This window comes from Podarcis pityusensis (assembly GCF_964106645.2).
Source record: "Podarcis pityusensis genome assembly, chromosome: 9".
Classification (NCBI taxonomy): Eukaryota; Metazoa; Chordata; class Lepidosauria; order Squamata; family Lacertidae; genus Podarcis; species Podarcis pityusensis.
The window spans coordinates 76,017,148-76,041,254 of record NC_138034.1 but is presented as its reverse complement, the minus strand read 5'-3'; the positions used below and the strand labels follow the sequence as shown (position 1 = coordinate 76,041,254).

The following is a 24,107-nucleotide window of genomic DNA, read 5'->3' as shown; positions in this document are numbered from 1 at the left end:
GGGACGTGGTTTCTCAGCCTGTTCCTATAGAAACCTGCCCCAGCCTTTTCAAAGCCCAAATCAGTAGGGCAGAGCTTACCAAACTCTGTGTTACGACACGTCAGTGTGTTGCGGCTGCTGTGTGTAGGTTTGTCACACAAATGCTCCTTGCTGTCCTGGGGCTGGAAAGGGGTCAGTTTAACCTCCGGTTTTTGCTAGTAAAACTGAATTACTGTGTCGTGAAATGATGCAGGTCTAAAGAGATGTGTCACCAACATGACAAGTTTGGAAAGCTCTGTCGTAGGGTCTGCTATCCCAACCGCAAGGAAGAGCCCCTCTCCATCTCTCTGGGCAGCTTGGAGGAGAGAAATTTCATCAGCAACTCACCAGGTGAACTTCCTTGACGCAGCCAGGTGCTTGCTGCCGACAAAACAGGCTGAATGATGACACACAGCCCACCATACCAAGAACACGGCGGCTTGGCGGTCTTGCTTTTTTTCTTTTTTTAATGAACGTTACGAAACATGCCCCTACAAAAACGTCCTTCCAAAGCAGAACAGGCAGTCTTTGAACATTTAAAAAACGGGTCCATGGCATGGAGAGAAAGAGAGAACGAGAAAGAGCAGGACAGGTCAGGTCATGGGGTGGGGAGCATCCTGCACATCTAGGCAAAGGAGTGTGTGTAGAAGACATTCACGTTGGCTGCGTAGTCCAGGGGGAGGGCTTGGCCAATGTGCTTGGCCCCTAGGCTAGCCCCTCCCAGTGCCGAGGACTGCTTCAGCTTCAGGAGGCTGAACTTGACGAAGGCACTGCCGGGCTGCTCTCTGTGTGCCTGGTCGAGGATGCGGATGAAGCCTGGAAGAGGAAAAGAGGCAGGGAACAGTCATTCGGAGGACACCAATCCCTAAAGGTAAAGGGACCCCTGACCATTAGGTCCAGTCGTGGACAACTGGGGTTGCAGCGCTCATCTCGCTTTATTGGCCGAGGGAGCCGGCGTACAGCTTCCGGGTCATGTGGCCAGCAGGACTAAGCCGCTTCTGGCAAACCAGAGCAGCACACAGAAATGCTGTTTACCTTCCCGCCGGAGTGGTACCTATTTATCTACTTGCACTTGACATGCTTTCGAACTGCTAGGTTGGCAGGAGCAGGGACCGAGCAATGGGAACTCACCCCGTCGCGGGGATTCGAACCGCCGACCTTCTGATCGGCAAGTCCTAGGCTCTGTGGTTTAACCCACAGCGCCACCTGCCCTACCAGGTGCTAATTCGGTACCCAGATGGACACTCCGCGCAGGCAAACGGGAGGCAGCACAGGAGCTGTGATTCCCGTATCATAGGGGGTTCGACTAAATGATCCTCGGGTCCCTTCCAACTCTGCAATTCCACAACACTCTTTGCAGCAAAACATCCCCGGCCTCGCCAAAGAGGTGCGCGACTCTCGTCTGCCTTCATCCCCGACAGCCGCTCACCTCCTTTCATCATGTCCCAGCTGTTCCACACCGATCCAACGCACACGATGGGCAGTCCCAGGTCTCCTAGGAAGAGGCTCTGGCAGGGAGGAGAAAGAAGGGCACGAAAGAGCCTCTGAGGATTCATTTCTGACATTTATTTCCTATCCCCCCCCCCTTTCCTGCACGCAGGGCCTTTCCCAGGAAGGCTCCCATCCTGGGACTGCCCAAACCTTCCGCAAAGTAGCCCAGCACGCCAGCAGAGTTAAGGTGCCTCTGGGAATGTGTGGCAGGCGCCCTCTGGAAACCCAGAGAGAAGCACCCCTGACTCTGCATAGCAGGGGGTTGGACTGGATGACCTTCAGGGTCCCTTCCAATTCTACAATTCCCTCTACGGTTTCAGGTTTCAAGGCGAGATAAGACAAAGTCATCTGTACAAATAACCACACTGGCACCTTTAGGTGCGCATGCCGGTTATCCTGAGATTCCTGCATGGCAGGGGGTTGGGCTAGATGACCCTTGAGTCCCTTCCAAACCTACAATTGTACGATTCTATCAGGACAGAACTGGAATCTTGAATTAAGCCGCAAGGCAGGAAGCCTGCTTAGACCCCACCCAGAGAAGTGTGGCACCCCAACCCAACAGGCAGTGGTCACCTTTACCAACCTAGCTGGGGTGGCATTACCTCCAAAGGTGTTTTTTTTTGGGGGGGGGGGAGAATGTCGCCCCACTGTTACCATGTTAGAAGTAGCTCAGAGTGGCTGGGGCAACCCAGTCATGTGGATGGAGTACTGTTACTACTAATAATAATAATTAAATAATAATTATGGAATTTTTCATATTATAACTGCTTTTCAGAGCACACCAGGGCTGCAGGATTGCAGTCCATCCAGTGGCTTCTAACAGCACGGACCAAAGTTTTTTCTGGACCAGCCAGCCAGCCTCTTGGTGACCGTGTCCTGGGGAGATCCAGCCCCCGACCCCTCTGTTCTGACCTGCCCCCTGCCGCCCCTTCCTTTCACAGCTTACCTGATCAACTTTTGGCAGCACAGCTACGATGTGCCGGGCCAGAACTTCTCCAGCCTTGTTGAAAACGTAGCAGCAAAGGGGGTCTCCAGCCTTGGCTCCTGCATGGAGAAAGATTTTGCCCTTGTTTAATCGTTTCACAAAACTTGGAAGCCGCTGGAGTTTAGAAACGTGGCTTACAAAGCGACTAAAAAAATAACCTTCAGTATGGAAGATACGGAAGATTAAGGAAAGCAGCCCTGGTGCACTGCAGGGTTGGTCTAGATCAGGGGTAGGCAACCTAAGGCCTGGGGACCAGATCCGGCCCAATCACTTTCTCAATCCGGCCTATGGACGGTCTGGGAATCAGCTTGTTTTTACCTGAGTAGAATGTGTCCTTTCATTTAAAATGCATCTCTGGGTTATTTGTGGAGCCTGCCTGGTATTTTTACATGAGTAGAATGTGTGCTTTTATTTAAAATGCATCTCTGAGTTATTTGTGGGGCATAGGAATTTGTTCATTTCCCCCCCCCAAAATATAGTCTGGCCCCCCACAAGGTCTGAGCGACAGTGGACTGTCCCCCTGTTGAAAAAGTTTGCTGGTCTAGATCAGGGGTCAGCAAACTTCCGCCGGCGGGCCGGATTGCTCGTGTGCAAGAGCGCGCGCACCGTGCGCATGCGCACACAGCCACCGCTCTTTTGCCGCTGGCTTTCAGAGCCATGGCGGGAGAGGAAGAGGCGTCTGCAGCTTCCTATTGGCTGCGTCCCGGAAGTCAGTCGGTTTAGCTCCGCATGGGGACTGACCCAGCGGGCGGCAAGCGCTGGGGAACGGTTTAACGACCCCCGCGGTCCGTAGTTTACTGACCCCTGGTCTAGATGACTGCTTGGTCCTTCCCGATTCAGGGCAGACCTGACGTCACCCTGGCGGCTTCCTAGGGCAGCTGTGAACCCTCCTGGTGGGCTCAAGTGGGGAATTGAGGGTCTCCACTAAAAAGTTCCCGCGATGCCTTTGGGGCAGCAGGAAATTTAACTGGCAGCTCCCAGACTGGCTCCCAGCTAGCTCCCTTTGGCCAAAGGGCAACCCGGGTCAGCATCTGAAAACGATGCCGTGGAAGTCACAGCACCAAACGCAGCAGCGGCTTTGCTTGCATTAATTGTTTTCCAGAGGATTTTTCAGACCAAGAGGAACAGCCCTTGTCCGCAGACATGGGGAGAGTTGGGAATTTGGGAAAGGGCTGATCAATGTAACTGGCTGGTTTCAAGCACGGAAATGATTTGGGAGGGAAGGAAACTTATTGCGACGGTTAATCGTTCCTGTTATGAACGCTTCGCCAGCAGGTCCCAGGGCGAGTTTGAAGCAATTTGAAATCGAGAATTAAAGACAGCTGAGCCAAATCGCAATCATAGGAATAGTGTTGGTCCTGAAACCGGCCTGCCCTCTTTGAAAGCATGAACCATTTGGGTCAAATGAGTGTTATTTCAGGCATCTTCAAGATCCTACAGGAAGATCTGCAAGAAGCCCCAGGCAGACTGAAAGCTGAGAAACGAGTCTCCGGCATCCGGGATGCCATTTCCTTTTCAAACCAATGAGAATTTTTTCCTTCACATAAATTCTTCACAGGTGCAAAAACAATGAGGCCCAGCTTTCCCCAACCTGCTGCCATCTGGCCAATTTGGACTACAGCTCCCATCATCCACCTGACATTTCTTCTCACAGCGCATAGTTAGACTGTGGAACTCCCTGCCACAGGAGGCACCGGTGGCGACCAACCTAGAAGACTTTGAAAGAGGATGAGGCAAAGGCACCGAGGAAAGGGCCAGGGATGGCTGTGAGCCACGATGGCTCTGCCACAGTTGGAGGCAGCGATGTTCCTGAATGCTAGTTGCTGGAAAGAGCAGGCGGGGAGACTGGCTCTGGGGCCAGGATCCTGCTCGCCACAGGTTTGGCCACAGGGAGAACAAGATGCCAGACTAGAAGGGCCCTGGGTCTGATTTCACAGGGGTCTTCTTATGTTCTGCCAGCACAACAGACCACAGGACCATGGCTCTCCCTGTTGCCTGCGGAACCAATAACTGGAGCCTTTGAATGTAACTGCTGTGGTGACCACCTTATGATACAATAATCTTTACTTTCATTGTTCCATACAGAACAACGAAATTGAAAAATCTACATCAGACATTCAAAAACCAACAAGCCTGCTATCCCAGCCTGGTTAACCCCCTAAAAACTCTGAGACCCCATAATTGAATACAATATACTCCCTTAGGGACTACCTTAAAGGTAAAGGGACCCCTGACCATTAGGTCTAGTCGTGGCCGACTCTGGGGTTGCGGCGCTCATCTCGCTTTCTTGGCTGAGGGAGCCGGCGTACAGCTTCCGGGTCATGTGGCCAGCATGACTAAGCGGCTTCTGGCGAACCAGAGCAGCGCACGGAAACGCCATTTACCTTCCCACCCGAGCGGTACCTATTTATCTACTTGCACTTTGACGTGCTTTTGAACTGCTAGGTTGGCAGGAGCAGGGACCGAGCAACGGGAGCTCACCCCGTCGCGGGGATTCGAACTGCCGACCTTCTGATCGGCAAGTCCTAGGCTAACTAACCAGTGAATTAAACATCTGGAAGTGGTGTGGGCTGTTTCCTGTCCCCTGCCCAGTGACCCACAGATAGCAACCTAACACACAATTCATGGCTTTCTGTTCTTGGCAAGATACAATTTCCAGGACCCAGGCCTTGTCTAAATAACAATAGCATGAAATAACAATACAGTGCTACTGGGCATGTGCAGAGTTCCTTTGTCCTGTAACTGAGTAATAGGGCTAGGTTGTTGGTTATATATGTTGTGATCTTTTCTGTGAACTGCCCTGAGATAGGGCGGTATATAAACTCAATAAATAACAACAACAACAACAGCAACAACAACAACAACAACAACAACAACAACAACAACAGCAACAACAACAACTCTGAACTCCACCGAGGTCTCTGGGCAGAGAGGGCTACATTTTGTTTTTGTTTTTTGTTTAAATTGCTGTTATTTTTTACCTATGTCATTTTAAACTGTGATATTAATGCTGTATTCTTAGTTTTAGATTTTGATTTATGTGGAAATTGTTTCACATTTGGTTGTGTATCTTTTTAAAATGTGGTTTATTCATTGTTTATGGCCTTTGTAATTATGCAAATCTTGTTATGCTGTAAGCCGCCTTGAGCATTGTTTTTTTAACTGGGGAAAGGCGGCATACAAATAAAAAATGATGATGATGATGGGAAGTTCAGAAGCATGGTACACCCCAAGCCAGCTCACTGCCCCCACCCTCCCCAGATACCTTCAGCCAGCTTCTGGCAAAACCCTGCAAACTTGGACTTCTCAAAGGTTCTGTAGAGGTGAGTCAGGAGCCCCATCCTGTCCGTCACCTGCGGGAACAGGAGAAAACAAGTTCAGTTGCATGCAAGTCATCTATGATTTCTGCCCTGATCTCTGACTCGGAAGGATCCCCCAAAAGGACCCCCATATAAGCTATGCCCCAATACTGATCTGAATCGTCCCTGGCTAACACATCTTTGTCTTAGATTGCAACCAAGGTGGATTTGAATCACTATTTAAATCACTGGTCAGTAAGACTTGATTTAAATCATTTTTTTACAGAAAGACTCATTCTTGCTGGTATAATCTTAATATTTACAACCAGATGAAGGTTTCATTTTTGGAATAATAAATTTTCTGAGTAGTTTTTATAGTTTTATCAAAAATTACCTATTTGGTTATACTATTAGAAATACATAGACAGATAATTATGAAATTATTGTGAGGTTTAATAAGTTCTGTTGATATTTGGACAACTTTTCTGCTGTACTTTATTGGAAGGAGAAAAATCATCATTTTCTTAAGAACAATTTAAACAATTTATTTAACTAAAACAGGAAACTTTGGGAAATGGGAAACGCAGAAGGAAGCACAATGCAGAGGCTCCTTTCATGCCAGATGAAACAAGCCATAAAAGCTGTCATATGACATGAGAACCCTAATGGGCCAGGTGAACTTTGGCAGGTGCTTAAAAGGGAGCAAAGAGGCTAATCATTAAACGGCCGGACCCAGCCCCAGCCCGGAGCAAGCGAGGAAGATGGAGGACAGACGCAGGGCATGTACTTCTGAACTTACGAAGAAAAATAAATCTGAATCTGGAACACCACTGCATTTTTGCCCAGTCACCATAATTTATTCTACTACTGAAATTCTCCTTCTTAAACACAGAAGTCCTCTGGAGATGATTTCCCTGCCCCGCCCCCCAAAAATATTCCCCCACCTTGCGTCCAAACCTACCTTCGCAGCCTGGGAAAAGCATCAGATAAGGATGCTCTATAGAGGAGATAGTTGCACTTATGAACCTATGTTTGACTATTCCAGAGCAAGTTCCTCCCTGGCTCCAGCAGCCACAAAGAACATTTAAGGCAGCCTTTGCCAAGTCGGCGTCCTCCAGCTGTTTTGCGCTATCAGCCCCAGCAGGGCACAACCATGTCGGCTGGGAGTTGTAGCACAAAATAGCAGCAGGGTGCCAGACGGGCGGATGGGGATAAAAGGGGAGGCAGAGCCAGGAAGGGGGCACCATAGGAGAGGGAAGGTCTCCTGTTTATGACCTACTGAGAAATACAGAAAAGGTCTCAGAGCACAAACAAGCCTCTTGAACATCTGAGCTATGACGGATCTGCTCTGCTGCCGCAGATGGAGACAGTAAATGTTCCAGAATCCCAGTTTCTGGAAAATGCAGTCGATTCTGGTTTCAATGGGCTGTGTCTGTATTTTGTCCCTTGTCGACAACCCGAGATCTCTCTCCCATGATCCCAGAGCCAGTGACCAGCCTCTCGCGCCCCCAACTCTCGCCATGAGTCAAACAAAAGCACAAATTGGGGTGGACAGGTGGACCACTAGACAGGCAGTTTACCTGGAAGTAGTCAAACATGGCTTGCTTGACGTAGCTGATGTCGTGCGGAGGTGTTTGGAGGTTGTCCAGGCTGGTCAAAGACCATCTTCACCGCCTGGTGAGCGATCCAATAAGCTACAGACACCAAAAGAGGATATTACGCCTGGCACTAGGGATGTGGGAAGATTCAGGACTGAGAACAGGAAGGGCTATGGAACTCCCTGCCACCACCACACTCCAGAAAAACTCGCAAAGATGTATAAAAATAGATCACCAGTTTGCTGGAGGTGTAAAGATGGTACAGGGTCATATATGCACATGTGGTGGGAATGCACAGCCATTAAAGAATTTTGGAATAACATCTGTAATGAATTTTAAAAACTATTTAACTTTTCATTAAAGAAAAAACCTGAAACCTTCCTCCTGGGAATAATGTCACCAGAAATCAAAAAAGAAATTAGACCACTTTTTATGTATACAACAGTAGCAGCCAGGATCTTAACTGCAAGAAAATGGAAAAGTGACAAAACACCTACGATAAATGAGTGGCAGGTCCAAATGATAGAATACCTACAGATGGCCATGATGACAAGGAGAATTAGAGGTTATCCAAAACACAAAGCACAGAATGGAAATGGAATGGAAAATCTTTAAAGAGTATTTGGAAAAGCATTATAATAACAAATACCTCCTGGCAGAAATAGAATCATCCTTGTAAAACAACAAATATAATTTTTTTTATATCTGACAAAAACAAAGAAAGAAATGCAGTAACTTGGACCTGTGTGTGAAAAAATTGTAGAAATAATAATACAATGAGTCTAATCGGAAGCTAAATGTGTTTCCTTTGTTTTGTTTTTTCCTTTTCCCCCTTCCCCCCCCCCTTCTCTGTTCTTTATTGTGCCTCCTTTCTTGGTCTTTCTCTTTTTGATATGTTAAGAAAGAGATAAAGAGATAAAAGTGTAATATGAAAACTTCAGTAAGTTAAAAGTGATGTGTAATTTTTCTATTATTTATATATTGTTAATGTTGGTTAATTGTAATAAATTGATGTAGCAAGTACTGTGGTTTTTTCCCTTTGTTATTGTTGAATTCTAAATAAAGTACAGTGGTACCTTGGGTTACAGACACTTCAGGTTACAGACTCCATTAACCCAGAAATATTACCTCGGGTTAAGAACTTTGCTTCAGGATGAGAACAGAAATTGTGCTCCGGTGGCGCGGCAGCAGCAGGAGGCCCCATTAGCTAAAGTGGTGCTTCAGATTAAGTACAGTTGCAGGTTAAGAACGGACCTCCACAACGAATTAAGTACTTAACCCGAGGTACCACTGTATTATTCTTTTTTTTTAAAAAAAGGAACTCCCTGCCACCAACCGGGGTGGCTTTCAGAGAGGACTGGACAAATTCATGGAGGAGGAGAGGGCTATTGGAGGTTCTGCCTCCAAAGTCACAGGCAACAATGCTTCTGAACCTCAGTTGCTGGAAACCACAGCTTTCAGGCTCAAATTCTGCTTGTGCGTTCCCCACAACGGGCATCTGGTTGGTCCCTGTTGGGCCCCAGGGCTGATCCAGCAGGATTTTTCTAGGTGCTTATAAAGGAAGCTCTGAGGCCTGCGGAAAATTGCCAGAAGCCTCCCAAATGTGACCATTGACTTCTGGTGCCAAGCCATGCTCTGAAGATCTCGCCACACCTTTCGATGCCCAACGATACCATCCACGTGGCAAGGCCTTCCAAGCGTCTGGGCTCCCTTGCGGACTGGGTAATGGGGTCCAATCCAGAGGTTTTGTGGGGAAGATCTGCGCCACTCCTGAGATGTCCCTCTGTAGAGCCAAGTGGTTTGCTTCATCCCCAGAGAACCTGAGCCCAACATCTCCCGAGCAAAGCACCCCACCAACCAGGCGTCCTGTCCTCACCTGACCCCTCGTCGCCCATCATGTGGCCCCATCCCCCGCAGCTGACCTGAGAGCCGTCCGGATTGATGAGTTTGCAGGTGGAGCCTGTCCCAGAGATGAGGACCACACCGCCTGGAGAGGAAGAGGAGCACGTGAGCAGGATGTACACAGCAAGTACAGCCATGCACAAACTTCTTTCATGGGCGGCCTCTGTCCTAGAAAACGGAAATTCTATAAATTGTATACCAAGTGAGGGTGGTTGATGGGTCTCGAACCCTTGGTGAGTTAGGGGCCTCCTCTGAAGAGAGGCTTCGATTCTGGTCCCTGGAGCAGAATTGCCCAGGGGAGAAAAGCAGATCATGCCTTTTATTTGAAAGAGGGAAGTGGGTGTTGAAACAAAGCCGCTGAACGGGAAGCGGCTCAGGATTTTTGCATTGGGTCACCCCAAATTCACCATCAGATCACATTGCATGTCCATGGCTACAGCCTGCACCAAAGAAATCACGCACCCACTGTTGCATGGGGCCGCAATGGCGCAAAAACGTGGTTACAAAGCACGGATCCACATGGATCCTCAGGATTTTTGCACTGGGCTACCCCAAACTCACCGTCAAATCACATGTATGTGGCCACAGCATGAACCACAAAAATCATATATCCACTGATTTGTTCAGAATATTTTTTTCTTGCTTTCCTCCTCTAAAAACTAGGTGCGTCTTATGGAGCGAAAAATACAGTACAGTGGTACTTCGCAAGACGAATGCCTCGCAAGACAAAAAACTCGCAAGACGAAAGGGTTTTTTGTTTTTTGAGCTGCTTCGCAAGACGATTTTCCCTATGGGCTTGCTTCACAAGACGGAAACGTCTTGCAAGTTTGTTTCCTTTTTCTTAACACCGTTAATACAGTTGCGACTTGACTTCGAGGAGCAACTCATAGCACGCGGTGTGGTAGCCTTTTTTGAGGTTTTTAAAGACTTTGGTGATTTTTGAAGCTTTTCCAAAACTTTCCCGACACCGTGCTTCGCAAGATGAAAAATTCGCTAGACGAAAAAACTCGCAGAACGAATTAATTTCGTCTTGCGAGGCACCACTGTAGATAAAGAGAGAGAGAGGCAGGTGGGGCTCATCTACCTGGGAAGGTAGCTCATCTAGAAGGAAAATCCTGATCCTAAACCTCCGTTACCTTGCGAGACATCAACCAGAGAAAAAAAGGCGAAGGAGTAAACCCTACACAAATTCAGAGCGGAGTCCCTAAGGCTGGTGTCTTGTGTGCCTCCTTCCGGCAACTCCTGCTGCCAAACATCTTGCTCTGCTCTCCTTTGACCCCCGTCAATGAGGCCAAGAGGGGGATCTTGTCATCGAGGCAGCCCAGAATCTCCAGATGCACGGCCCAGGCTTGCACCCCAGGGAGCTGACTTTGGTGTTACTCACGCTGCGCTTTGACTTCACCCCTTGTCTCTGAAGACAGACAGAGGCGAACAACAACAGGGCAGTTTCGTCCTCTTTCTCCAGACCTGTGGCTCTGCAGGTGCCTCCCTCGTGGGGCCAAGGGGCAGAGATGCTCAGTTCCCCTTCATCCCATCCAGCCCGACTGTTTCGTGCCCTGCCGGAAGAGTGCGCACGTGTACAGGGCACCTTCCCACTCCATGCGCATTAGCATGGAACGACAGCGCACCCTCTGCTCACCCAGGACCAGACATTTTGGACGGCAATCCCTATCAGTCCCAGCCAAATGCTGGGTTGCAAGGGGAGCAGGGAGGGAGGCTGCCGAGCTCAGCCCTCACTTGAGGGTTTCCCCTTGGCGCACCTGGTCAGGCTGCTGGACCAGATAATAGTAATAATAATAATAATAATAATAATAATAATAATAATATTTTATTTATACCCCACCATCCCTGGCGACTAACACCAGTAAAATTACAGTAAGATGGGTGCTGGCCGGATCCAGCCAAGGTTGGGTGGTCACCTGTCCTGGAGATTCCTGCTCGTCTTTAGCTGAGATTCCTACATTGCAGGGGGTTGGGCTGGATGACCCCAGGTCCCTTCCAGCTCTACAATTCCGTGATTCTATCCTTTTCCAACGGCCGTGCCAAGACACAGGACCCGTCCCTCTTACCGTGGTCGGTGGCTGTGGCCATGGCTCCAATGGCATCCGTGGTGATGTAGTAGTTTTGGCTCAGGCAGGGGAAGCGCGTCTTCATCTCCTCTATGAGCTTGTTGATGGCTTCCTTCTGCTCCCCTCCGCTGAGAGAGAGGCCCTGCGCCAAAACACCCACACCGTCAGCAGCCCAACACTGGCTCAGCCCCAGCCGCCAGGATCTGGGCCGGACAGCAAGGCAGGGCTAGAATGGAACCACACAAGGCCAGGGGAGAGTTCAGCCCAGGGTGGGGGGACTGCTTGCGAGGAGGAAGGCTGTTTTCGGAAAGCCCACCGGAACACAAGACACGCCTCAGTTTTCAGAGGAGCTGTGCTGCACCTGAAGCAAATTCTGCTACTGGTTCTACCTGGGACTCCTCTAGAATTACAGCTCTGGGGAGCACTGCAAGGTGTACCCCATCGTTTATTGGGGGTGAGCTGCCAAGCTCCCCAATTCTCTCTGGAAGAAGCTCGGCACTTCTTTGCAGCTAGACACTACGGGAAAAGATAGACTGCAGTGGAGAAACTTTCTCTCTCATGGATACCCAACCATCTGAACCTGTGATTCCCATGGTAGTGCCCCATGGGGGGGATTACTGGGGGGGGGGCGCTAAGAGGCAACATGGAAAAACTGGCATCACTGCATCAAATACAATCCACTTTCTTGAACTTATTACACTAAATAGTTTTAACCGGATTTCCAAAAAATGTGCAATTGGTCGCCGCTGTTTTGAATTGTGTTCCTAATCTTCCTCAGCGGGTTGGGCAAACCGCTCTTCTGAATAAGGCTTTTTAAAGGGTGGGGTTTATGAAACCAAGGGGTCGGGAACCGCTCATCCCATTGAGGAACCACCAGGGACCTTCTGGAGAACCTTGGGGACACCCCCCCCCCAGACACACCCGAGGGGTGGCTACTGCGGCTTGGAAGCAATTGCTGCTTCCCAGCAGAAGCAGCTTGGATCGTGCTTGCTGGCCCCTGGCCTGATCCAGAAGATTCTTATGTCCTAATGGCCAATGGGGACCCGCTGGGCAAAGCAGAAGATACTCACCAGGGAGCGCAGTGGAACCTGTGGATCAGCCCCTGCCTTGCCCTTGGCCTCGCTGACCATGGTGTTGATCCTCTCCAGGCATCTGTCTGCTCCAACCAGCTGCTCACCAAGGGGAGAAAGCAAGGAGACCCCAATCAGCGCCGCACCCCAAACTTAAAGGCACAGACAGCCACACACAGACAGGCACCGCTTGCTCCCCTATCCTAGCTTTCTGGAAAGGAAGGAGAAAGGCCTCCCATCCTCAGTGGGCCCTTCCGGGATATGGGTATCTCCCTGTCAGGAGCAAGGCAGCAGTCTCCACCCCCATCGTTCAGCCCATAAACTGAGGTCCAGCGCTGAGGGCCTTCTGGCGGTTCCCTCCCTGCAAGAAGCCAAGTTACAGGGAACCAGGCAGAGGGCCTTCTCGGTAGTGGCGCCCTCCCTGTGGAACACCCTCCCACCAGATGTCAAAGAGAACAACAACTACCAGACTTTCAGAAGACATCTGAAGGCAGCCCTGTTTAGGGAAGCTATATATATATATTTATTAAGTTTTCCTTTTGCAAATACTTCTTACAACCTTTAGGGAAGCTTTTAACGTTTGATGCATTATGGTATTTTAATATTTTGTTGGAAGCCGCCCAGAGTGGCTGGGGAAGCGCAGCCAGATGTGCGGGGCATAAATAAATAATAATAATAATAATAATAATTATTATTATTATTATTATTACAGCATTCCACTTGGAGCTAACTGTCCCTTAGCAGATACGGGACCTGCACAGACTTGGCAGGCCAAATGAGCGCAGCCACTCATCTCGGCACACAAAGCTGCTCAGGGTGAACGATGTGCGATGCAGGGCTTCGCCCCAGCCCCAGGAGAGCGAGGCCCCAGCAGTGTGGTGTAGTGGTTAGAGTGGTGGGCGAGGACCTGGGTGGAGGACAGGGTTCGAATCCTCGCTCGGCCATGAAGCTCAGTGGGCCCGATGTCGGGAGCCAGTCAATGTTTTGTCTTGGCCCAGCCAACCTCACAGGGCTGTTGTGGGGATTAAATGAGATGGGGCAGGAGAACTGCGTTTGCCACCACCTGGGAGCCAAAGGTGGGGTCTAAATGCCATGAACAAATCAATCAATAACAGTAAAACACTTGAGCTGGGTTGCTCTCAGGGATGTGAATATCCTGTCTTGCAGGATATGAACAGAGATTTATTGTGATCCCTACATTACTCTAGGAAGTTGTCTCTGTTGCTGCCTGAGATACGGGGGGGGGGGGGGATGAGGGGGGAAGACATTGAATGATTTCAGTTTAAAAAAAGATCAACCCTAACTGCTTCCCTTTCTAAGAAGGACTTAGTCCCTTGTGACTAAGATATGGTTACCAGAATTTTTCAATGAATCTGGGACACTTTTTTTTTTTAGATGAGTAGCAACAAGGAGTCAGTAGTGGGGATGGTGAGGCAAAAGACTCTGGACTCAAGCCATAGCTGTCAATGCTTCCCCTTTTTTAAGGGAAATTCCCTTATTCTGAACAGGATCCTCGCAAGAAAAGGGAAATGTTGACAGCTATGGCCCAAGCACGCATGCATATTGTATAAAGGTGCAAAGCTCTTCTTTTGTGCACTGTGAAACATAAATGCGCAGAGTTTTTAAAAATCTGGGTAACAGCGCGCTGTCCGCCTGTGACTCCCAATCTAAAGCCCCCTTTCCCCTTTGTTTTGACAGTTTGGGGGAAGCTCAGGAGTCGCAGGCGGGCGGCCAGGAGGGGCACAAGACGCGAGGTTTCTCTGCCAGGCAAGGTGCAAAGCCCTTCTTTCGTGCCTTGTGAAACATAAATGCACAGAGTTTAATAATAATAATAATAATAATTTTTTATTAAATCCTGCCCTCCCCAGCTGAAGCCGGGCTCAGAGTGGCTAACAACAATAAAAGTAACACAGCATTCTAAAATCAATTCCTTCTAAAATGAATTAAATATCAAATTAATGGCAACCATTGGGCTAGAGTTCTGTGAGGTTTACAGAAGGAGGGGGTCAGACTGTGCCTTGGCCAAAGGCCTTGTGGAACAGCTCTGTCTTGCAGGCCCTGCGGAAAGATGTCAAGTCCCGCAGGGCCCTAGTCTCTTGTGACAGAGCGTTCCACCAGATTGGAGCCACAGCCGAAAAAGCCCTGGCTCTGGTTGAGGCCAGCCTAACCTCCCTGTGGCCCGGGACCTGCAAGATGTTTTTGTTTGAAGACCATAAGATCTTCCGTGGGACATACCAGGAGAGACGGTCCCGTAGGTACGAGGGTCCTAGGCCGTATAGGGCTTTAAAAAACTGGGCAACGGCCGACCACCTGCAACTCCCAAGCCTCCCCCAATAAGTCAAAACAAAGGGGGAAGTCGGCAGGAGATCTGTAGCGCCAGACGTTCCCGGCTCCCCTTTGGAAGTGGCAGCAGCACATCATATGGGGACTTCTGGCGAGAAAAAATAGCGGGTGCCATGGCAGCGAGCAGCTCCTGAAGCCAGCCAGAGCCAACTGCACTACCAAGCTGGCTCCAGGCTGCTGAGGCTGCCGTTGCCACATTTCCTTGGATTTGCAAATCCGGGGATTGTCCCCGGGCACCGGGGACGTCTGGTAACCCTAGACTAAGCGGCATTTCCAAATATTCATATAGCTCAGTTGGGAGAACATAAGACTCTTAATCTGAGGGTTTGGGGTTCGACACCCACATTGGGCAAAAGATTCCTGCGTTGCAGAGGGTTGGACTGGATGACCCTTGGGATCCCTTCTGACTCTACTATCCTCTGATTTTATGACCTCTGAAGCCACGGTGGGGCTACTTACCCAGTGGTTGGTGCAAGGCCCCTCGCCCTCTGCCAGGATCTTGCCATCTTCAGAGATCAGGACCACCTGGGAGTGGGTCCCTCCCCTGCGGTGGGGGGAGAAACAAAAGCCAAAATAGCCGAGTCAGAAGCCGCACGACAGGGGTTCATAAAATCATGCCTATCGTGGAGAAAGTGGAGAGAGACGAGTTCTCCTCCCTCTCTCCTCGCACTAAACCCCGTGGTCGTCCGAGGAAGCCGGACGGTGGAAGATTCGGGGCAGAGGAAAGAGAGGACTTTTTGAAACCTTGCCTTCCAGCAAGAGCAATGTGGAGAACATTACGATACACAAGAACAAAGAAAAGCACATAAAAAAGAATTTTTACTCCCAAATCCTAAGTTCATTACATTGACAACAGACTTCCTCGAATCCCCTCTAACTGAATTTCATTATATCGCCTGTTTAGCAGTTCTCCAAATTCATATTTCTAATAATATTAACTTCTTTCATTTACCAACTTCTCCTTTATTAATATTCTAATCCTTGATATTTATAAACAACATATTCTTATTCTACCCCTAAGGCTATTTATTACTTCCAAGAAATTTCTCTTTATCTTATGTTACAATATCTAGCCAAATATTCTTTAAAATTCTTCCAGTCCTCTTGTGTCTCCTCTTCTTTCTGATCGCGGATTCTTCCAGTCAGGTCGGCCAGCTCCAAAAAGTCCATCATCTTCATCTGCCATTCTTCTATTGTTAGTATCTCTTGCGATTTCCAATTTTTGGCTAATAAAAGTCTTGCCGCTGTAGTGGCATACAAAAACAGTCTAATTGGGCAATCCCAATCCTATTATTCCAAGTAGAAAGGCTTCTGGTTTTTCAATAAATGTATTTTTCAACATTTTTTTCAACTCATTATATATCTTTTCCCAGAAGTCTTTCACCTTGGGACACGTCCACCACATATGATAGGAAGTACCTTCTTCTTCTTTGCATTTCCAACATTATGTATCTGAGTTTCTAACACTGGCACAAGAGGATGCTGGGGAAAGATGCTCACGCCTTGAGCGTCGAGAATCTCGAAGCCATCTTTGGGCTCCATTTAAAAGACAACATTATCATCAACATCATCTTCATTTTATAATTTATACTCCTCTGGCTAGGTTCCTCCAGCCACTCTGGGCGGCTTACAGAACATATAAAACCTAATAAAGCATCAAACTTTTTTATTTTATTTTAAAGAATCAGATTTTCGTCAAGACTTCAACAAAACCTTGGCAGATGAAGATGATGGATTTTTTGGAGCTAGCCGACCTGATGGAAGAGTCCGCGACCAGAAAGAGGAGGATTACCAGGAGGAATGGATGAAATTTAAAGACTATTTAGTTAAATATGTTAAGTTAACTTAATTGGAAAAGCTTGCAAATATCAGGTAGGCTTAGGATATGCAATGTGATTAATTAATATGTTTAATGCCAAATTTGAATGAAAGAAAGATGTTAAGTGATTAAGTTAATTTCATAAGAACATTGGTTTTGGAAAACTGTTAAAATGATATACACTGAAATTCAACAAGGGGGATACGGGGAAGTCACTTAATAATGTTACTAAGATTGGTTTAAATAGGCTGAGATTTATGTTTGTTTGTGTATTTGTTTGTTTAAAATTTATTGGAAAAGTAATAAAAATTTTTGGAAAAAAAGAGACTTCGACACAATCTGCTTCATGCAGAGTTGGCGCGACAGCTGAGCAACACAACCCACTGCGAAGTCTCCACATGCAGCCATAAACACAACTGAGCAATGTTAAGTGGGGAGCTAAATGATGTTCTCTGCAGAGTACAAGCAGGTGGCTGTGCCGTCTTTTGCAAACAGATGCAGCCCAGAATTGCAAAACTGGGCATGACCATTGAGCAACCAAAAGGCACGCTGGGCTGGGCGGCTCCTTTTTGCATCGCTGTGTTTGCAAGAAGCTGCCTCAGGAGAAGTCTGACAATTGTCCCATGCACTGCAGCACTCTCTACGCCATGGGTAGGCAAACTAAGGCCCGGGGGCCAGATCCAGCCCAATCTGGCCAATCTTCCAGCCCAATCTTCTCAATCTGGCCCACGGACGGTTTGGGAATCAGCATGTGTTTACATGAGTAGAATGTGTCCTTTTATTTAAAATGTATCTCTGGGTTATTTGTGGGACACAGGAATTTGTTCATATATTTTTTTCTAAATATGGTCCAGCCCTCCACAAGGTCTGAGGGACAGTGGACCGGCCCCCTGCTGAAAAAGTTTGCTGACCTCTGCTCTACGCCAACTGTCTGCAGGATTTCAGAGAGGGAAGTCTTTCTCGGCTCTGCCTGCTGTCAAGGACTGAACCCGAGACTTTTTCTGTGCCAAGGAAATGCTCCAGCACTGAATTATGGTCTCGTAAATCATCGTTTTTCATAAGGCTAGAAGCTCTTTTTGTTCCCCATGCAAACATCCCAAAAGGGGTTTGGGTGTCCATTTGTGTCACCCATGTGCATCGATGCACAGCCAAGCCACACATCTGCCTGTGACAGAGGAATCTCCTAGATTTGACAACTTTGCAGCGTATTTAGCGCTGAACAGTTGCAGAGATCCAGGCATCGCTCACATCTACCCCGTCTCCTTGAACACAACTGTAGCTGTGCTGGAAACCCCAAAATGGCAGAGACGCATGCAACTGACAAGCCCTTCTTGCAGCCCAGAACCAAAGCCAGAAACCTGCGTGTTTAAGATCTAGAAGCAAGGAAAGCTCCTTGAAAAAGGAAAGTGGGGTTGTTTTATCATATGTGGTGGGATTGTAAAAAGGTAAAAGCCTATTGGGAAATGATATATAATGAACTGAAGAAAATATTGAAAATAACTTTTGTAAAAAAACCAGAAGCTTTCTTACTAGGTATTTTTGGCCAAGACATACCAAAAGAAAAGAGGACTTTATTTATGTATGCTACCACAGCAGAAAGAATGTTGATCGCACAAAACTGGAAGACTGGAGAAATACCAATTAAAGAACAATGGCAAGAGAAGTTGATGAACTATGCAGAACTGGCAAAAAATGACAGACTGACTAAGAGAAAAAGACAACAGAGACTTTGAAAAAGAATGGGAACCGTTTATATTATACTTGCAGAAACAAAGAAAGTCAATAGACTTGATGGCAGGATTTAAATAAACATTCACACTGTTAGTATTAGAAAATGTTTCAAAGATAGAGAAATATTATGGTGTATTTACTTTTATCTTTTTAGGTTTGATATTGATAACTTTTTTCTGTTAGGAGGTAGCAAAGTGGGTGAAAGGAGAAACAAACCAGAAGTGGAAGTTGGGGGGAGGGAGGAAGGAAGGAAGGAGTACATAATAAATGTTAAGAATCTGAGGCAGGTGCTTTATATTAAAAAAGCTGTTAGAACTCTGTCCTGCCGAAAGATCTATGCACAGCTCCACCCGGGTCTTTCGAAACCCAAGATTTCTCCGCCAAGTCTCATCCCTCGTGATAGCACAGAAATCAATAATAATAAGAAAAAACCCACGAACTCTGTGCAATTTAACTTCCTGCATCCCTCAGCACACCTGGCAGGCAATCATCACCCTCGCCTCTAACCACCTGCCATTTCAAGCCACGTGAGACATTGGGGTAAAAACAGCGCCCCGAAATGGAGGGCAAGAGTCAGTTCCCCTTGGAGACGTGGCCTGTTGAGATTGGTTCTGCGGATCACGCGGGAGATTTATGAGACAAGAATACACATGTCCGATTGAAACCCTCCAGCTGACAAGCTGTGCAGGGAGCAAACCTGAGTTGCGCAGCCCTCCAGCAACACCCACGGCCTCAAGAGAGCAGCCGAGATAGACCTTCCGGACAACCTCAGCACTAATTGGAGGAAGCGAAACTCTAACTGGGCAGGCGGCCAGTGTCCCCACGCCTCTCCAGAACACCCAGTTTCCTCCTCCAGTTATAGCCCTGCCCCAAGACGCATTTGCACTGTTGCCATCATGGGATTTCCCGGTTCCTAAGACATCAGCTTCCCTTTTTTCTCCACCTTTTGCTTCCACTGTTCTCAACCCAGGGTTAGAAAGCGATAGAGAACCCCTCAAAGTAAGAAGAATAAGAACCACATTTTAAAAAAATAATATGTCATGGAAGAGGAATAAAGGGATCATAGGCTCTGTTTGGACCAGGGGCAGCCAGCCAGGAACAACAACCAGAACAACAACAACAACTTTTGAAGGATACAATAACAACTTTGGAAGTATACAGTTTTGGGTCGTCATCCCCTTCACTTTCCCTTCTCTTTTTCTTTTTCTCTCTTTTATGTATGTCTCACCATGTTTAAGGTAAAGGTAAAGGGACCCCTGACCATTAGGTCCAGTCGTGGCCGACTCTGGGGTTGCAGCGCTCATCTCGCTTTATTGGCCGAGGGAGCCGGCGTACAGCTTCCGGGTCATGTGGCCAGCATGACTAAGCCCTTCTGGCGAACCAGAGCAGTGCACAGAAACACCGTTTACCTTCCCGCCGGAGCGGTACCTATTTATCTACTTGCACTTTGATGTGCTTTCGAACTGCTAGGTTGGCAGGAGCAGGGACTGAGCAACAGGAGCTCACCCCGTCGCAGGGATTTGAACCGCCGACCTTCTTATTGGCAAGTCCTAGGCTCTGTGGTTTAACCCACAGTGCCACCCGCTTCCCTCTCACCATGTTTAGTGCACATATAATTATGTACTTTCTAACTTCCAATAAAGATGCCTGGAGATGATAGATAGATAGATAGATAGATAGATAGATAGATGATAGATATTAATGACAACGACAACAAAAGCTGCTTGACAGTGGAACAGATTCCATTATTTATAGAATTATTTATTTGTTTATACCCCACCGATCTGGTTGCTCCAGCCCCTCTGGGCAGCTTCCAAGGCTCTGCATTGGTTGCTGGACTCCAGTACCCATCAGTCCCAGGAAAGGGTGGTCAGGGGTTGATGGGAATCTGTTGCCGCAGGTCCCCCCCCCCCCCCGCTTTGGACCCCTCCCCTGGTGCCCTGCACACTCTCCTTTCAGCAACAGGCAAAGGCCTTTTCATTTCCCTCCCGGATATCTCTGTTTGGATCCCGCTTGCCTGCATATGGCAGGTTTTGCTTTTTAAAATGATTTTGCCGTAGCGTTTCAAACGGCATCTGCTGCTCTGGAAGAGCAGAGGGGAGAGAAATGGAAAATTCATTAATCTGAGCACCTGTCGCTCTGTGTAAATACAAATCTGTGGTGCGCTTGGAATGATAGCATGTGCAGTTCTGGGAAAGGAGATGGTAGAGCTGGAAAAAGGGCCACCAAAATATAAAGAATCAGAGAGTTGGAAGGATAATCTATCCAGCCTTTCTCAGCCTTGGGTCCCCAGATGTTTTTGGCCTACAACTCCCATCATCCTGACCGCTGGTCCTGTGAGCTAGGGATCATGGGAGTTGTAGGCCAAAAACATCTGGGGACCCACAATTGAGAACCACTGACCCCTGCAAAGCAGGAATATGCAGCAGGATCAAACCTGCAAGGCTGGCATTTTATCAGCACCAGGCTCTAACTGACAGAGCTCTCCAGGGGAGCAACTCTCCTACCAGGAAAGGTCACAGAGTTTGGGACTTTTTCGTTGATTAAAAAGGCGAGGAAGAGGCAACAGGGCAGAAGCTTATAAAAGTATAACATGGTATTGAGAAAGCGAATAGAGGAAAGTTTTCCTCCCTCTCCCAGAAGACTAAGACTTGTGAACATCCCATGAAGCGAAAGGCTGGAAGATTCAGGATGGAGAAAACAAAGTCCTCCTTTGTGCAGAGTTGAACTGTGGAACTCCCTGCCACAGTGATGGCCACCAATTTGAATCATAGAATCATAGAATCACAGAGTTGGAAGAGACCACAAGGGCCATCGAGTCCAACCCCTTGCCAAGCAGGAAACACCATCAGAGCACTCCTGACATATGGTTGTCAAGCCTCTGCTTAAAGACCTCCAAAGAAGGAGACTCCACCACACTCCTTGGCAGCAAATTCCACTGTCAAACAGCTCTTACTGTCAGGAAGTTCTTCCTAATGTTTAGGTGGAATCTTCTTTCTTGTAGTTTGGATCCATTGCTCCGTGTCCGCTTCTCTGGAGCAGCAGAAAACAACCTTTCTCCCTCCTCCATGTGACATCCTTTTATGTCTTTGAACCTGGCTATTTGGATGACTTTCAGAGCAGGAAATTTGTGGAATAGAGAGCTATCGGCCACAATAGCTATAAATATAAATTATTATTGAAAATTATTATTATTACTGTGTTCAGCCTCTAATAATCGGTTGATGGGAACTGTAAGTGGGTACCCCCATCGTGGGCCTGTCCTGGGCGACCCTTTGGCTGATCCAGCTGCAGAGCTCTTCCTGTGTTCCTAAGGGGGTTGGAGTGTGTGGCTTGAGAGAGGATTCAACACTGGACCTTTCCCTTGAGTACATCCAAGACGCATTTCACAGGCTGCATTCTAATGCATTTGCGGGGAGCGGATGGCAGCCTGTCATGGAGGCTTCAGCTGAGATCCCTGCCTTTCAGCGGGTTGGACTAGAGGACCTCCGGGGTTCCCTTCCAGCTCTACAACCCTAGGATTCCCCGCATGCGGCGCCTGGCTGCGTTTTTGCCTTCAAGCCTCGCTGTTGGAAAGCCCTGCAAGCCGGGATTGCGAGGGCAGCTGCAGAAAGGATACGTGCAAGCGAGGAAGTCAATGAACGAACGCAAGAGGCAGGGGCAGCGCTGAGAGCCAATAATAATAATAATAATAATAACAACAACAACAATAATATCACCTTGCCAATAAAGGTCCGTATAGTTAAAGCTATGTTTTTCCCAGTACAGTGGTACCTTGGGTTATATACGCTTCAGATTACATACGCTTCAGATTACATACACTTCAGGTTACAGACTCTGCTAACCCAGAAATAGTACCTCGGGTTAAGAACTTTGCTTCAGGATGAGAACAGAAATTGTGCTCCAGCGTTAGGGCAGCAGCAGGAGGCCCCATTAGCTAAAGTGGTGCTTCAGGTTAAGAACAGTTTCAGGTTAAGAACAGACCTCCGGAACGAATTAAGTACTTAACCTGAGGTACCACTGTAGTGATGTATGGAAGTGAGAGCTGGACCATAAAGAAGGCTGATCGCCGAAGAATAGATGCTTTTGAATTCTGGTGCTGGAGGAGACTCTTGAGAGTCCCATGGACTGCAAGAAGATCAAACCTCTCCATTCTGAAGGAAATCAGCCCTGAGTGCTCACTGGAAGGACAGATCCTGAAGCTGAGGCTCCAAGACTTTGGCCACCTCATGAGAAGAGAAGACTCCCTGGAAAAGACCCTGATGTTGGGAAAGATCAAGGAGAAGGGGACGACAGAGGACGAGATGGTGGGACAGTGTTCTCAAAGCTACCAGCATGAGTTTGACCAAACTACAGGAGGCAGTGGAAGACAGGAGTGCCTGGTGTGCTCTGGTCCAGGGAGTCACAAAGAGTCAGACACGACTAAACAACAACAACAACAATAATAATAATAGCAAGACCCCGCCCATAATAATAGCAAGACCCCGCCCATAATAATAGCAAGACCCCGCCCATAATAATACCAAGACCCCGCCCATCTGGCTGGTTTGCCTTTGAGGATCCAGCCCAGGTGAGGGCGAGGCTGGGGAGAAACAGGGACCCCGCTCCCATATCATGTGCGCCCAGGTAGGAGGCGGACGCGCCCCATCTCCTCCCCTCTGCCCGGCTCCGGCCTCACTCACCCCTCCACGCCGCCGAAGATCGCAGCCATGGAGCCTCCGGGAGGGACCTGCCCGCCGACCCGCCCCGGACACCGAGGAGCCCCGGGGAGAGGAAGAGAAAGGAGGGCGAGAGCGCGCCAGGCGCAGCCGGAGAGAGAAGGAAGGAAGGAAGGAAGGAGCCGCCTCTCGCTCCGCCTCCTGCTCCTCCCACGCGCGCCCGGGCCTATTTTGGGAAGGGGGGAGGGGCACGAGGAAGAGGAAGAAGACCCCCCCCCCATCGACCTCCCCCCCACTTCTCCGCGCTCCCCGTTGCCCCGGCGCAGGGAGAGACCCCCGGCGCAGTTTGGGAAGGGGCTGCGTAAAAGCATCGGGGATTCTGGAGAGCTTTGGGTCCTGGGAACGCCTGGGGAGTTGGATAGGTGTCGCCCTGCAGGGAGATTGTTTTGTAAAAAGCGATTGCCAAGGACCTGCACAGAAGAGAATTATTATTATTATTATTATTATTATTATTTATGCCCCGCCCTCCCCAGCCAAGACTGGGCTCAGGGCGGCTAACAAGCAATAATAAAAACAAGTTGAATGAATACAACTTAAAAACAAGATTAAAATACAACAATTAAAATACTGAAACATTAAAATATTAAAATGCAGCCTCATCACAGGAGGAGAAAGGAAAAAGAGAGAGGGGGAGGGAATCAAATTGGCTCCAAGCCAAAGGCCAGGCGGAACGACTCTGTCTTACAGGCCCTGCGGAAAGAAAGAAGTGGGAAATAGGAGTTGGGAGGGACCCCAAAAAGTCCTGCAGTCCAACCCCACCCTCCAGCCCAACGTGGGTCTTCAACCCACCGCCTGAGATTAAGATGCTCCACTGACTGAGCTACCCTAGGCCTATATTGCATCATCATCATCCTTATCGTAGTCGTTATTGTTATTATTGTTATACTGTATTTTATGCTGCTTTTAAATTTGTTGTTAGCCGTCCTGAGCCCGGTTTTTGAACCAGGAAGGGCGGGGTATAAATAAAAATTATTATTATTATTATTATTAATTTGTGGGCTTTCCTTCCTTGGAGGTTAATAATACAGTGGTACCTCAGGTTACAGATGCTTTAGGTTACAGAC

At 48.2% G+C, this 24,107-nt stretch overlaps 1 protein-coding gene across 1 annotated transcript; it reads right to left on the bottom strand.

Moving 5' to 3' along the window:
• Positions 1 to 467: 467 nt before the first annotated feature.
• Positions 468 to 23,165, bottom strand: NAGK (N-acetylglucosamine kinase). Its single transcript, XM_081020984.1, is given in 11 exon segments — positions 468 to 834; positions 1,448 to 1,526; positions 2,456 to 2,553; positions 5,760 to 5,847; positions 7,374 to 7,445; positions 7,447 to 7,487; positions 9,268 to 9,378; positions 11,363 to 11,504; positions 12,433 to 12,531; positions 15,235 to 15,319; positions 23,008 to 23,165. Coding segments are annotated over 11 exon segments (1,035 nt in total). The 5' UTR covers positions 23,037 to 23,165; the 3' UTR covers positions 468 to 643.
• Positions 23,166 to 24,107: the final 942 nt, after the last annotated feature.